The sequence below is a fragment of the Heterodontus francisci genome, chromosome 8 (assembly GCF_036365525.1).
Source record: "Heterodontus francisci isolate sHetFra1 chromosome 8, sHetFra1.hap1, whole genome shotgun sequence".
Lineage (NCBI taxonomy): Eukaryota > Metazoa > Chordata > Chondrichthyes > Heterodontiformes > Heterodontidae > Heterodontus > Heterodontus francisci.
Window position 1 is genome coordinate 1,078,071 of NC_090378.1, and position 15,223 is coordinate 1,093,293.

At 53.2% G+C, this 15,223-nt stretch overlaps 1 protein-coding gene across 1 annotated transcript in view; it reads right to left on the bottom strand.

The window, feature by feature from the left end:
* The window catches only part of LOC137373152 (collagen alpha-1(XI) chain-like), a 612,019-nt gene that overhangs the window by 52,501 nt on the left and 544,295 nt on the right, over positions 1-15,223 (bottom strand). Inside the window, exons 58-61 of the mRNA XM_068038011.1 lie at positions 11,095-11,202; positions 10,927-10,980; positions 2,458-2,511; positions 2,195-2,302 (exon numbers count right to left, since the gene is read on the bottom strand). Coding sequence (XP_067894112.1) covers positions 2,195-2,302; positions 2,458-2,511; positions 10,927-10,980; positions 11,095-11,202 — 324 coding nt within the window. The remainder of the gene's footprint in view (positions 1-2,194; positions 2,303-2,457; positions 2,512-10,926; positions 10,981-11,094; positions 11,203-15,223) is intronic.

Below are 15,223 nucleotides of genomic sequence, written 5' to 3' on the forward strand. Positions count from 1 at the left end.
CCTCAAACAGACATTAAGAATGTAATAGAAGGAGGAGCTATTCAGCCCTTTCCGCCATTTGTAGGAACCAGGCACAGGGCAGGACTGAGGGAAGGCTGCACCTTATTCAAATATGGGATGTGGGCGTCGCTGGCTAGGCTGGCATTTAGTGCCCTTCACTAATTGCCCTTGAGAAGGCGGTGGTGAGCTGCCGTCTTGAATACATCTGACTGCCTTGCTCAGCCATTTTTTTTTTTTAAAAGAGATACAGCACTGAAACAGGCCCTTTGGCCCACCGAGTCTGTGCGACCATCAACCACCCATTTATACTAATCCTACACTAATCCCATATTCCTACCACATCCCCACAATTCCCCTACCACCTACCTATACTAGGGGCAATTTACAATGGCCAATTTACCTATCACCTGCAAGTCTTTGGCATGTGGGAGAAAACCGGAGCACCCGGAGGAAACCCACGCGGTGACAGGGAGAACTTGCAAACTCCACACAGGCAGTACCCGGAATCGAACCCGGGTCGCTGGAGCTGTGAGGCTGCGGTGCTAACCACTGCGCCGCCCACCACTGCGAGGACAGTTAAGAATCAACAACATTGCAGTCTGGAGATTTTTATTCCAGATTTATTTAATTGAATTTAAATTTACCGGCTGCTGTGATGGGATTTGAACTAATATCTTCAAATGATTAGTTCAGGTCTCTGGATTACTAATCCAGTAACATACCCACTATGCCACTGTACCCTGTATTTTACTAACTGTCAGAGGGTCAGTACTGAGGGAGAGCTGCACTGTCGGAGGGTCAGTACTGAGGGAGTGCTGCACTGTCAGAGGGTCAGTACTGAGGGAGAGCTGCACTGTCGGAGGGTCAGTACTGAGGGAGTGCTGTACTGTCAGAGGTTCAGCACTGAGGGAGTGCTGTACTGTCAGAGGGTCAGTACTGAGGGAGTGCTGCACTGTCAGAGGTTCAGCACTGAGGGAGTGCTGTACTGTCAGAGGGTCAGTACTGAGGGAGTGCTGTACTGTCAGAGGGTCAGTACTGAGGGATTGCTGTACTGTCAGAGGTTCAGCACTGAGGGTGCTGCACTGTCGGAGGTTCAGCACTGAGGGGTTGCTGCATTGCCGGAGGTTCAGTACTGAGGGAGTGCTGCACTGTCAGAGGGTCAGTACTGAGGGATTGCTGTACTGTCAGAGGTTCAGCACTGAGGGAGTGCTGCACTGTCGGAGGTTCAGTACTGAGGGAGTGCTGCACTGTCGGAGGTTCAGCACTGAGGGAGTGCTGCACTGTCGGAGGTTCAGTACTGAGGGAGTGCTGCACTGTCGGAGGTTCAGCACTGAGGGAGTGCTGCACTGTCAGAGGGTCAGTACTGAGGGAGTGCTGCACTGTCAGAGATGTTAAACAGAAGACCTGCACCAGTTGTTGAAGTAGATGTGAAAGATCCCACGACCCTATTCAAGTAAGAATAGGCGAGGTAACCTTGAACCTTGACTAATATTCCTCCCTCAACCAAATCAAATCAATCATCTTCTTATCTCAGTACTTTTTATAGTGCAATTGATATAAAATCCAGGCTGCCTCTCCTGTGCAAGACATTGCTGTACTATAACTGGATGGTCGCTACCATATTGCTGCTAATGGGATCTTCCTGTGCACGACTTAACTGCTGTGAACAAAAGAACAAAGAAAATTACAGCACAGGAACAGGCCCTTCGGCCCTCCAAGCCTATGCCGATCCAAATCCTCTATCTAAACCTGTCGCCTATTTTCTAAGGGTCTGTATCTCTTTACTTCCAGCCCATTCATGTATCTGTCTAGATACATCTTAAAAGACGCTATCGTGCCCGCATCTACCACCTCCACTGGCAATGCGTTCCAGGCACCCACCACCCTCTGCATAAAGAACTTTCCACGCATATCCCCCCTAAACTTTTCCCCTTTCACTTTGAACTTGTGTCCCCTTGTAATTGAATCCCCCACTCTGGGAAAAAGCTTCTTGCTATCCACCCTGTCTATACACCTCATGATTTTGTACACAGTGCTTCCTACATTACAAGAGTGACTTGTACTATATACTATAAAATATGCAAGTATTTCTTTAAACCCAAAGTCGTACCCTCCCCTGTAAGACAGAAGAGAACCTCATGTGGGTCTTTAACTGAACTTCTTATAAAATTAATAATTTGTAGGATTTGCTTACGCCATCTCCTTTAGTTCCTGGAGTTCCCTGTGGCCCAGGGAGCCCTCGGTCTCCCTTTTCACCCTGCTCTCCTGGTGGTCCGATCAGTCCAATCAGACCTGGGTGACCCTACAAGACAAGAGAAATTCATCTTAACATTTCATCAGAAAAAAATGTTTTAATATGAAATAATTGATGATCTGATTTGGTCCTCTGTTTAAACATTTCAGAGTCGCAGATAATGGAACAACAGATTAACACATCACACCATCATACTCACTCACCTTCTCACCCTTGTTTCCTGGAACTCCCTTCAACCCTGGCAAACCAGGTGGACCCTACGGCAAGAAGGTTCAGATTAGAATCACACGTAAAATGATATTCCCACACTCCATCATCCACTTCTGATTCTTCTCCGTATCTAATCCGTTTTTTTTCTTTCTCTTTTTTCTGTTTTTTTTTATTTTGTAAGGAGCTTTACTCTGTATCTAACCCCGTTTTTTTTTTCCGTTTTTTTTCCCAAGGTGGCCTTTATACCCCAGGCCCCTTTTATCTTTTTCATGTCGAGGGGGCCTTTATTCCTCAGGCCCCCTTTATATACATATTTACAAAAATAACTTTATTAAAACAGAAAAATAAACCAAAACTCAAATTAAAATGCCATTCTCAGCGTCGATGATGCACTCCAGTCCCTGCGGTGCCCACCGGTCGCGGAAGGCCTCAAGCGTACCGGCGGACACCGCATGCTCCCTCTCCAGGGACACCCGGGCGCGAACGTAACCGCAGAAAAGGGGCAGGCAATCGGGGAGGACGGACCCCCCGACAGCCCGCAGCCTGGACCTGTGAATTGCCACCTTGGCCAGGCCCAGGAGCAGACTGACGAGGAGATCCTCCTCCTGGCCCAAGTCCCTCCGCACCGGGTGCCCAAAGATCAGGAGCGTGGGGCTGAAGTGCAGCCAGAACTTGAGGAGCAGCCCCTTCAAATACGCAAAGAGGGGCTGCAACCTCGCACACTCCGTATGTATGTGGAACACGGACTCGTCCAGGCTGCAGAAAGTACAGGCGGCCTGGGAGTCCGTGAACCTGCTTAAAAGCCTATTGCACGGGACTGTCCTGTGCAACACCCTCCACCCCATGTCCCCGATGTAAAGGGGGAGGACTCCTGTGCAGAGAGACCTCCATCGGGGTTTCCGCTCGCCGCCAGATGGCAACGCGGACCGCCAGGGCATGTCCAGCCGGTTGACGAGGGCGAGGAAGTGGAGAGTGTGCAGGAGCAGCCCGTACAGGAAACCCCTCCGCGCCAATTGGAATGCCACGGAGGGCATTTCCGTGAGGCGGCTCGGGATGTGCGGGACCGGCTCCCGAGGAGGGTTTCGGGGCCTGGGTCTGATGAGCAGTTCTGGCCGAGCAGGGGTCAGCTCGGCCGAGAGCGCTCTGCTCTCCCGAGCCCCCTCGCCACCCGCAGTGAGGGGCGTCCCAGGGGTTTCGGCTACTCCTCCGCCCGCTGGACCGTCCCTGGAGTCGGCCGCCCGGACAGCCGAGGCGCTCTCCTCCGCCGGCGGGGGAGCGCGCTAACTGGAGGCGACCATGTTCCAGACTCGGAATAGATCCCGGTAAAAGACAGGCAACTACCTCAGAGAGGCGCGGCTAACGGACTCCACCGGGAGCTGCGTGTCGTCTTGAAGGCAGTGACACTGGCGGAAAAAATACGTCGCCAGCTCACACCATCTGGGAGGAAGCTCGACAGACAGGTATTTCTGCAGGGTCCGAAGGCGGAGAGTCGCAGCCTGGGTGCGGACGCACACCAGCGACTGACCGCCCTCCTCGATCGGGAGACTCAGGACCGCGGCAGAGACCCAGTGTTTCCTCTTGCCCCAGAAGAAATCGACGAGTTTCTTCTGGATCTTAGTGGCAAATGCAGGGGGTGGGGCCAAAGTGACCAACCGGTACCACAGCATGGAGGCCACCAGTTGGTTTACGACCAGCGCTCGGCCACTGTAGGAAAGCACTCGGAGCAGTCCTGTCCAGCGCCCCAGCCGAGCGGTGACTTTCGCCTCCAACTCCTGCCAGTTTGCCGGCCAGGCGTCCTCAGCGGGGCTAAGGTGAACTCCCAGATAGAGGAGGTGCGTGGTGCTCCACGCAAAAGGTGTCATCTCCTCCGGCAGGGAGTCCACCCGCCACTGACCAACCAGGAGTCCGGAACATTTCTCCCAATTGATCCTCGCGGAGGACGCAGCAGAAAAGGTCTGCTGGCAGTCGCGCATCCTCCGCAAGGCAACGGGATCTGTGTCCGCGGGGAGCACGTCGTCGGCGTAAGCCGAGAGGACGACCCGCATGGCCGGCTCGCGCAGAGCCAATCCCGTCAACCTCCTGCGAAGCAGGTACAGGAAGGGCTCCACGCAGATGGTATACAATTGGCCGGACATGGGGCATCCCTGACGCACTCCTCTCCCAAAGCGAAGGGACGCCGTCAAGGACCCGTTAACCTTGATTAGACACTCTGCGGCGGCGTATAAAAGTCGGACCCGGGCCACGAAATGCGGATCAAGTCCGAAAGCGCGCAGAGTCCTGAAAAGGTATTCGTGATCCACCCTGTCGAACGCCTTCTCCTGATCGAGGGAGAGAAAGGCGACCGACTGACCAGTCCTCTGGGAAAGATGGATCAGGTCCCAGACCAGGTGGATGTTGTCCTGGATGGACTGGCCCGGGACAGTGTAGGACTGGTCGGGGTGGATCATGTGGGCCAGCATGGAGCCCAGGCGGGTAGACATAGCCCGGGCAAAGATCTTATAATCCGTGCTGAGGAGGGAGACCGGACGGCAGTTTTTCAGCAGGCGGAGATCGCCCCTCTTCGGCAGCAGGACGATGACCGCCCTGCGCCACGAGAGGGGTATCTCCCCGGTCGCCAGGCTTTCCCCCAGGACCTGCGCGTAATCGTCCCCCAGGACGTCCCAGAACGCCCTGAGGAATTCCACGATCAACCCATCCAGCCCTGGGGATTTGCCCCTTGAGAGCTGGTGGAGGGCGCCAGTCAGCTCCGCCAACGTGAGCGGAGCCTCCAATCCTTCGGCGCCCTCCGGGCTGACCTGCAGCAGGTCCTCCCACAAAACTCTGCGCGCATCCTCGCTGGACGGATCCAGAGAGAACAACGCACTGTAATACGTCCGGACCAGGAGGCCCATTCCCTCCGGATCCGTGATGGAGGATCCGTCGTCGGCCAGCAGCTCAACGAGCTGCTTACGGACCCCCCGCCATTTTTCCAGTGAGTAGAAGAAGGGTGAGGCGCGGTCCAAATCTTCCAGGATCTGGATCCGCGACCTCATGTACGCGCCTCGGGACCCTACGAGCTGCAGGTCCCTCAGCGCACCCTTCTTCTCTTTGTACGCCTGCCACAGGGCCGGGTCCACGACGGCATGACCGAGGCGGGACTCCAAGTCGAGCACCTCCCTCGCAAGGCGCCCGATCTCGGCTTCCCGCCTCTTGGTCGACCCCTTCGCGTACTCCTGACAGAAGACGCGGACGTGAGTCTTGCCCACATCCCACCATAGCCTCAAGGAGGGGAAGCCCCCCTGCTTCCTTCTCCAGTCGGCCCAGAATCGACAGAACGAGTCCCGAAATCGCACGTCCTCCAGCAGCCGGTTGTTAAAGTGCCAGTACGCGGACCCCGCCCGCATGCGGAGCGGAGTGAACTCCGCCCACACCAGGCGGTGGTCCGAGCACGGCACCAGCCGCATGGAGGCCGCCGAAACGCGGGAGACGTACGCCTGCGAAATGTAGAGGCGGTCGATTCGCGACCCCCCTCCTCCAGACCTCCACGTGAAGGCGCTGGAGTCGGGATGGAGATTCCGCCAGACGTCCGCCAAGTTAAGGGAGCTGATCAGTCCCCTCAACTTCTCTACCGACGCTTGGCCGCGCTGGGGACCGGAGCGATCCCCCACCTCGAGGGTGCAGTTAAAATCCCCCCCGAGGATGATGCACTCGCCGCTATCGATGGAGCTCAAGAGAGCGGACACTTCTTCAAAGAAGCGCGCTTGCAAACGCGCCGGGCCTGGGCGCATACACGTTCACAAAGTGGAGCCGCACGCTACCCAGGCGAACGGCGAGGTGGAGCAAGCGGCCCGGCACTAGCTCCTTGACCCCCAAGATCTCCGGCTGAAAAGTCGGGGCCAACAAGATAGCCACCCCACTAGAAATAGGGGTGAGGTGACTCATGTAGACCCCACCCTGCCACTCCAGGAGCCAGGTGGCTTCGTCTCCCGGAACGGTGTGGGTTTCCTGCAGAAAGCTCACCGCGTATCTCCCTTCCCCAAGGACTGAGAGATTGTGAAATCTGCGGTGAGCCCCTCTGCTGCCGTTGATGTTGAGGCTGGCTATGGTTATCTTCATGTCAAAGGTACTTAAAACCCGTCACCAACACCTCACTGAGAGAAGGGAGTGGAAGTGCACCTGGCCTTCCACTCCCCCAGCAACCCATTGAGGAACACATTAAAATGGCGCCTCTCAACCAGTTTCACACCCGCGCGCTTGCCCGTTATCTTCAGGGCGGCACGGACGGACTGGATGATCAGCGCCAGATTCGACCAGCGGTCGAGGGCCAGCTGAACTTTATTGCGGCAACCCCTGCAAGCGGCAAGGAAATCCCGGAGTTCCGCCGTGTCGATGAGAGGAGATTCGGTGGGAGGCAGGAGGGACTCCACCACCTCACTGGCGATGGAATCAAGGTCATCCTCCGTGCCCCACACCGAATCCCCATCCTCCTCCGGGTCGTCACCGCCAGCAGCCGACACATCCACCACACACTGTGGGGCGGACGTCCCGGCCGCGCCAGCTGATCCCGCCTCCGTCACGATCCCACCCCCAGGATCGATGGCGGAGGAGTCCTCTACAGGTTCTACTGTGAAACTGGAGCCTGTGGGCGCCAGCAGTTCAAGACCCCCCTCCACGTCCGTCCCCAGGCCAATGAGTGGTCCAGGAGAGACAGAAGTTCCCGACTCCGGAAATCCAGCTGGAGCCGAGACCGGAGGCGGAGAGAGGAGGCCATCTCCCGCTCCGCCAGCACCCACGGGCCCAGCAGATGGGGCAGCATTCTCGGTTATAACCGGGTCAGGTGTCTCCTGGTTGGTGGTGGACTCCGGCTGGGAGGGCCGACCCTTTGGGTCCTCGCCCTCCCCTCGACTCAGGGCACCCGACCCAGTGGCAGTGGCAGAATGGGCGACGTCCCCAGGCTCTTCCACCACAAGCAGGGCCCCACTTACTGCTTCAGGAGGGGCCTCATGTACCGGGGCCTTCCCCTCCCCTCCAGCCTGAGGAATAGGGAGCTCCTGCCTGGACTTTGTAGCCTTGGTGGTGGCGGTAGGGGAAACCTGGGGACCCAAAACAGGAGACAGCTCCCCTCCAACAGATGGACCCTTGTTACCTCTGTGGAGGGGTGCCTTCTCTTTTTCCCACTCGGGCGCAGAGGCTCAGAGACCTCCATGTCATCAGAGGCCTCCGCACCCTCCTTTTTTTTTAGTCACCCTGGGCCTGAGCCCAGCCCTGGGGCAGGTGGATTCCATGAGAACGGGCTTTGGGCTGAGCTCAGGCTCAGGTTGGTTCAATGTGTCCAGGGGACGCGCCTCTTGATGTTTCTTTTTCCTCCGCGTCTTCCTTCCACTCGGACGGGCACTCCCCTCCCTGCTGAACCGACTGAGCGGTGTCTGTTGGATGTGTTTGGGGGGGGGGGGAGAGTGGGAGGAGGTGCTGTGGAACCACCCTGGGCCGCCGAGGTGGAGCTGGCGGCCGGGAGGGTGGGGCAGTTCTTACGAACATGCCCCACCCCCTTGCAGACGTGGCACCGCGCCCCGTCCGAGGTCCAAAGGACGAGGTAGGCTGTCCCCTGGAACTCCACATTAAATTGGCCTTCCGAGTCCTCCTCCCGCACCAGCTGCATAAATAACTGGCGGCAGAAGGAGTAGACATGTTGGAGGCTGTGTTCCCGAAGACCAAGCCGGACTGGGGTGATCCCCGACCTCACCTCCCCCAGATGGTGCAGGTGGGGGAGGAGGAACTCACTGGGAATGAAGGACGGGACGTTTGATAACATTATCCGCTGGGCAGTGGCCCCTAGAGGGTCCACCGGCAGGAAAGTCCCACCCACAGTGAGCCCTTTATTCAGGGCCAGGGACACGGCCCGCTCGGTCTTCAGGAAGAACACAGCCTTCCCGTACATTTTTGAGGCTGCCACAATGGCTGAGGGGCCGACAACCTCGGCCATTGCCTTTACACAGGCCTCTATAGACATATTGGGGGTGGGGTAGCTCTTTACCCCATGGCTTGAAATAATTAATTTAAAAGGTGACGGGGTCACACGGGCGGCCACAGAGGCTACAGCCCCATAGGTATGAGAAGGCCCTGCCACCGGTGATGATGGGCTTGCCATAGTTCAAGAGCCAAACCCACCCCCAAATTGCAGGCAAGCAAACAAACAAATAAAAACAAACAAACAAACCAACTAGGAGGGTTGGGGAGAGGCTGAGGGTATACAGGAAAGGGGAAAAACAGGCTGCAAGCGATGACTTTGCTTTTTTTTCTCCTTAAAGTGTGGTACTCAGAGCACTTCAAACACTCTTCGTCTTCTGGTTGTGGGAGGGGTCTTCTCCTGGGTCAGATGAAAGCTGCCCAGCCTCTAGTTCAATCCTTCTGTCTCTGTAGCCAGGCAGCTTCAGCTGACCCAGGCTGGGCAATTAGGGTGGGGAAGGAGCTTGCTTGTGTCTTAAGTGCAATTGCACAGCTCCCCACAGAATTGTACAGCCCCCACCCCTTGTTGTCCCGGCCTCTTCCACCTCCCACAACAGTCCAAATGAAATGAAAGTTTGGTGCTCGACACCCACCTCGAAATACAGCCTTTTTGTCAAAGTCTTTCCTCCTCTGCAGCAAAAGTTGTTCAGAGTTTTGCAGTTCTGTCCTCAGCTCTCCCTCTCCAGCAACTGACTGCAGCACTGTCAGCTGCACCTCGTTGATGCACTCTGGAGTTCCAATTAGGAAGCAGCCAACCCCCGTGCTGTACCTGTCCTGGGAGTGTTTGATGGGGACAGTGTAGAGGAAGCTTTCCTCTGTATCTCACCCCCGTGCTGTACCTGTCCTGGGAGTGTTTGATGGGGACAGTGTAGAGGGAGCTTTACTCTGTGTCTAACTCCGTTTTTTTTTTTTTTTTTGCAGAACATAAATTAATTTATCAACTCCCCCACTCCTTGAATTTAATAATGTTTCCACTCCTTTTCTAGTCCACCACTTTCATTGGCTGACAGGAAAGATGGACAGGTTCTTTGATCACATGACTCTGTCATCTAAAGTTTTCCAACCCTCCAGGATTAAACTGGTGTCTCCAGGAAGTGAAGATTAATCTCCGGGACAATTCTCCAAGCAGCTCTTCTCATTTTCACTGTTTCTCTCCTCTCCATAGCTTCACCAGGCCATGCACTTATAACAGAGAGGGCGGAATGCCAACCTGCTCTCAAATATCGAACAGTGCCATTCAATAAGGTGTACATAGATGGCTGGTCTCCGTCTATAGAATTTTAGTCTAGCATGAATTAGGTACAGCAGCTCTGTTCTAATTTATATCTCCAGCTCCTCTATCCTGGCTGATCCTCTTTAGAGTCCAGGTAGGTGGCGAGGCGCCGCCCTCAGGTGTGCGGCTTCACCTGGCTCTCCGGGCGCCGCCCTCAGGTGTGCGGCTTCACCTGGCTCTCCGGGCGCCGCCCTCAGGTGTGCGGCTTCACCTGGCTCTCCGGGCGGGTGTCTAACTCCGTGCTGTACCTGTCCTGGGAGTGTTTGATGGGGACAGTGTAGAGGGAGCTTTACTCTGTATCTAACCCCGTACTGTACCTGTCCTGGGAGTGTTTGATGGGGACAGTGTAAAACAAGTTTTACTCTGTATCTAACTCCATGCTTTACCTGTCCTGGGAGTGTTTGATGCAACAGTGGATGCCTGAAATTGTCATAGCGTAAACATTCACTCACGCAACGAACTCACAACTCCACATGACTTGTATAAAATACAAAGTGCAACAAGCTGAAATTTATCTAATAATGCCTAACACTAATCACACCTCAGTGACAGAGGATTAACACGTGGTGACTTGTAGTCTCTTTATCTGAAACTCACATGGTAAACTGAAGGGATTCACTGAACTCATTCAAAACTCTGCTGTTTTTGTTGTAACTCACGCCAGGTCCCGTTCAGCCATCACCCCCAGTGCTCGCTGACTTACATTGGCTCCCAGTCTGGCAACTACTCAATTTCAAAAATCTCATCCTTGTTTTCAACTCCCTCCATGGTCTTGCCCCTCCCTATCTCTATAACAACCTCCAGCCCCACAACCCTCGGTGATCTCTGTGCTCCTCTAATTCCGGCCTCTTGAGCATTCCTGATTCCCATCGCTCCACCATTGGCAGCCGTGCCTTCAGTTGCCTAGGCCGCAAGCTCCGTAATTCTCTCCCTAAATCAGTCTGACTCTCTCTCCTCCTTAAAACCTACCTGTTTGATTAAGTGTTTGGTCACCTGACTTAATATTCCCTTATGTGACTTGGGGTCACTATCTGTCTGATTTATATTCCTGTATAGTGCCTTGGCTTTTACTGTTACTAAAGGCTCTATATAAATACAGGTTGTTCTTCCATCATTAGAAGTGTTGATGAAAGCATTCAATAAGTGGGTTGTGTCGTTATGAAGATTCTGCATGGACACAAAATAACCTCATTTATTCACTTACAATTGGGCCAGGTGGTCCATCTTGACCGGGTTGTCCAGGGAGACCTTGTTCACCCTATGAAGCAGAGAAAGGATCATTCTTTTGTGAAATTACTCCATGTCAATCCAACCTGATCATAAGCCAATTAAAACATGAAAGAGTTGTGATATTTTCTGCTTTTCTACTTACAACAGGGCCAGGAATTCCTCGTAATCCCTCAGGGCCTGATTTTCCTGGCGGTCCCTGAGGGCCCACTGGGCCAGTCTTGCCTGGAGGTCCTTCTGCACCTGCTTCACCCTGTGGGCAAGAAAGGAGATCAAAGGTCAGCATTACATTTACCTTTTTGCCCACACTTGGCACTAATAGGGGTTTTACATTCTGACCCAGTGTCCAGGACTATGTTTTTAAAATGTATTCACAGGCTAAGGCATCACTGTCATGGCTGTTTACAGAGTCATCGAGTCATTTGCGGCACAGAAGGACGCCATTCGGTCCATCGAGTCCATGCCGGCTCTCCATGGAGCTACCCAGTCAGTACCACTTCCCTGCCCGATCCTCGTATTCCTGCAAGTCTGTTTCCTTCAAGTGGTCATCAAATTTCCTTTTGAAGTCATTGATTGTCTCCGCTACCACCACCCTGTAGGCAGCAAGATCCAGGTCATTACCACTCGCTGTGTAAAAAGGGTCTTCCTCATATTCCCCCTGCATCTCTTGCCCAAAATATTCAGTCTGTGTCCCCCAGTCCTTGTACCATTAGTTAATGGCAATAGTTTTTCCTTGTCTAACTTATCTAAACCTGTCATAATCTTGCACATTACTATTAAATCTCCCCTCAATCTTCTTTGTTCAGAGGAGAACAACCCCAGTTTTTCAAACTTAAACTTGTAACTAAAATCCCCCATCCCTGGAACCATTCTGGTAAATCTCCTTTGCATCCTCCCATGAACCCTCACATCCTTCCTGATGTTTGGTGACCAGAAATGGACTCAATACTTCAGTTTAAACTAAATAGTGGGGGGCAAGGGATGAAATTTGGGAAGATGTGAAAAATAAAAGAGTAGAGACAAGGAAAGAGAGATAGGTATTAATATGGAAAAAAATAAATAGACTGTGACAGGAAGGGACAGAGAGTACAAACCTATGAATAAATAAGCAGACAAGACTAGAGGTTGCAAAAGTAATAAAAGAACAAAACTAAAGGCTCTGTATCTGAATGCACGTAATATTCGAAACAAAACAAATGAACTGAGAGGGCAAACAGAAATAAATAAGTATGATCTGATAGCCATTACAGAGACATGGCTGCAGGACGACATAGATTGGGACCTGAATATTGAAGGGTACATGGCATTTAGGAAGGACAGGAATCTAGGAAAAGGTGGAGGGGTGGCTCTGTTAGTTAATGATGGTATTAGTGCAATAGAGAGGAATGATCTAAGTTCAGGAGACCAGGATGAAGAATTGGTTTGGGTAGAGTTGAGAAATGGTAAAGGCAAGAAGTCACTTGTGGGCGTGGTGTACAGGAACCTTAACATTAACCACACTGTAGGACGGGGTATAAAGGAAGAATTAATGGGGGCTTGTCAGAAAGAAGGATAATAATCATAGGGGATTTTACTCTACGTTGAAATGACAAAGGGGGGAGGAGTGCACTGTTAATTCAGTCCCACTTCTTCACAGGTCAAAACATGTCAATAAATCTTCCCACTTATCGAAGTAGCCAATTAGCTACTCTATTTACCCCCATCAACCAGGTTTCTTTAATAAACAACAAAATTATCCATTTATGATATAACCAAGTCTTAAACAATAATGAAATAAATATATATGCAAAGGAGTGCAGAGCACGACGTTTGGCACCGGTATGGCTGAACTACAAGAAACTGCCAGAAACATGCCGAAGGTGACACATGACCGCCTTCGGGGTTCCGCTCCGGATTTTCTGTTAGGGTTTACTCCCTTAGCCTTAGTCTCTTCCGAGATGCGCACAAGGCAGTGGGATTGTTAGCTCCTAACCCTGAGCAAGGGCCCAAACAAGTAAGCTGTGTGATTTCATGGAGGGAGAGGGAAGGGGGGACGGGATGCGGGGGGAAGGGGGTGCGGTGGATGCTGGGGGGAAAGGGGGTGCGAGGGGGGGAAAGGGGGTGCGAGGAGGGGGAAGGGGGGTGCGAGGAGGGGGAAGGGGGGTGCGAGGAGGGGGAAGGGGGGTGCGAGGAGGGGGAAGGGGGGTGCGAGGAGGGGGAAGGGGGGTGCGAGGAGAAGGGGGTGGAGGGGAAGGGGGTGGAGGGGGGTGAGCTGGGAAGGTGGTGTTGGGGGGGGGGGGGTGTTGGTGTTGGAAGGAGGGAGGCATCTGGCGGGGGTCACAACCCTCCTCGATGTCGGCGTCCTCCAGGCTGACTCTGCGCTCGTGGTCGCCATCCAGCTCATGGTGGAGCTTCTTTCCCGGCTCCCAGCAGTGACGGCGGAAGGACGACTGAGGCTGGATTGAGACCCTGAGCCTCGACGACTGCCTCATGGGCACTTGGGCCGCCTTTCATGTCACTGGTCAGTGCCTTCCAGGTTGGTGCCTCCTTCACATAGTGGCCACACCAGCTTTGGTGTAGGCTCTTCCAATCGGTGAAAGAAGTTTTTACGACAAAATCCCAAATCAGCTCCATTAAAAAAAAAGTAGTAAACAAAGCGAACAAGTCTCTCTAACTGAGGTGCTTCCAGCACCTGAGGTATAGCAGTGCAAAATGCAGACTGGTTTCAATCTCATAATGAAGAGCTGGAACCTGTCATAGCCGCTAAGCGCATTGCACTGCTGAACTACAAGAAAGCCCCCAGCGAGTTAACATCCATAGCATTGAAAGCAGCCAGAAGTACTGCACAAAGAACAGCCAGGCGCTGCGCAAATGACTACTGGCAACACCTATGCAGTCATATTCAGCTGACCTCCGACACCGGAAACATCAGAGGAATGTATGATGGCATTAAGAGAGCTTTTGGGCCAACCATCAAGAAGATCGCACCCCCCCCCCGAAGTCTAAATCAGGGGACACAATCACTGACCAACGCAAGCATATGGACCGCTGGATTGAGCACTACCTAGAACTGTACTCCAGGGAGAATGTTGTCACTGAGACTGCCCTCAATGCAGCCCAGTCTCTACCAGTCATGGATGAGCTGGACGTACAGCCAACAAAATGGGAACTCAGCGGAAAACCCCCTGGGAAGGACGGCATTACCCCTCAAATAATCAAGAGTGCTAAGCCTGCTATACTCTCAGCACTCCATGAACTGCTTTGCCTGTGCTGGGATGAGGGAGCAGTACCACAGTACTGCTCCCCCTCGCACACCCTTCCCCCAACACACTCCCCCCGCACCCCCTCCCTCCATGAAATCACACAGCTTACTTGTTAGGGCCCCTGCTCAGGGTTATGAGCCAACAACCCCACTGCCTTGTGGGCATCTCGGGAGAGACTAAGGCTAAGGGAGTAAACCCTAACAGAAAATCCGGAGCGGAACCCCGAAGGCGGTCATGTGTCACCTTCGGCATGTTTCTGGCAGTTCTTGCAGCCATACCGGTGCCAAACGTCGTGCTCTGCACTCCTTTGCATATATATTTACTTCATTATTGTTTAAGACTTGTTTATATTATAAATGGATAATTTTGTTGTTTATTAAAGGGCGATGCCAATATCATCACCCTCTGTAAGAACGAGGGTGACCGCAGTGACCACAACAACTACTGTGGAATCTCCCTGCTCAGCATAGTGGGGAAAGTCTTCGCTCGTGTTGCTTTAAACAGGCTCCAGAAGCTGGCTGAGTGCGTCTACCCTGAGGCACAGTGTGGCTTTCGAGCAGAGAGATCCACCATTGACATGCTGTTAGAACATAGAACAGTACAGCACAGTACAGGCCCTTCGGCCCACGATGTTGTGCCGAACCTTTAACCTACTCTAAGATCAAACTACCTACATACCCTTCATTCTACTATCATCCATGTACCTATCCAAGAGTCGCTTAAATGTCCCTAATGTATCTGCTTCTACTACCACCGCTGGCAGTGCATTCCACGCACCCACCACTCTCTGTGTAAAGAACCTACCTCTGACATCTCCCCGAAACCTTCCTCCAATCACCTTAAAATTATGCCCCCTGGTGATAGCCCTTTCCACCCTGGGAAAATGTCTCTGGCTATCCACTCTATCTATGCCTCTCATCATCTTGTACACCTCTATCAAATCACCTCTCATCCTTCTTCGCTCCAATGAGAAAAGCCCTAGCTCCCTCAACCTTTCTTCGTAGGACATGCCCTCCAGTCCAGGCAGCATCC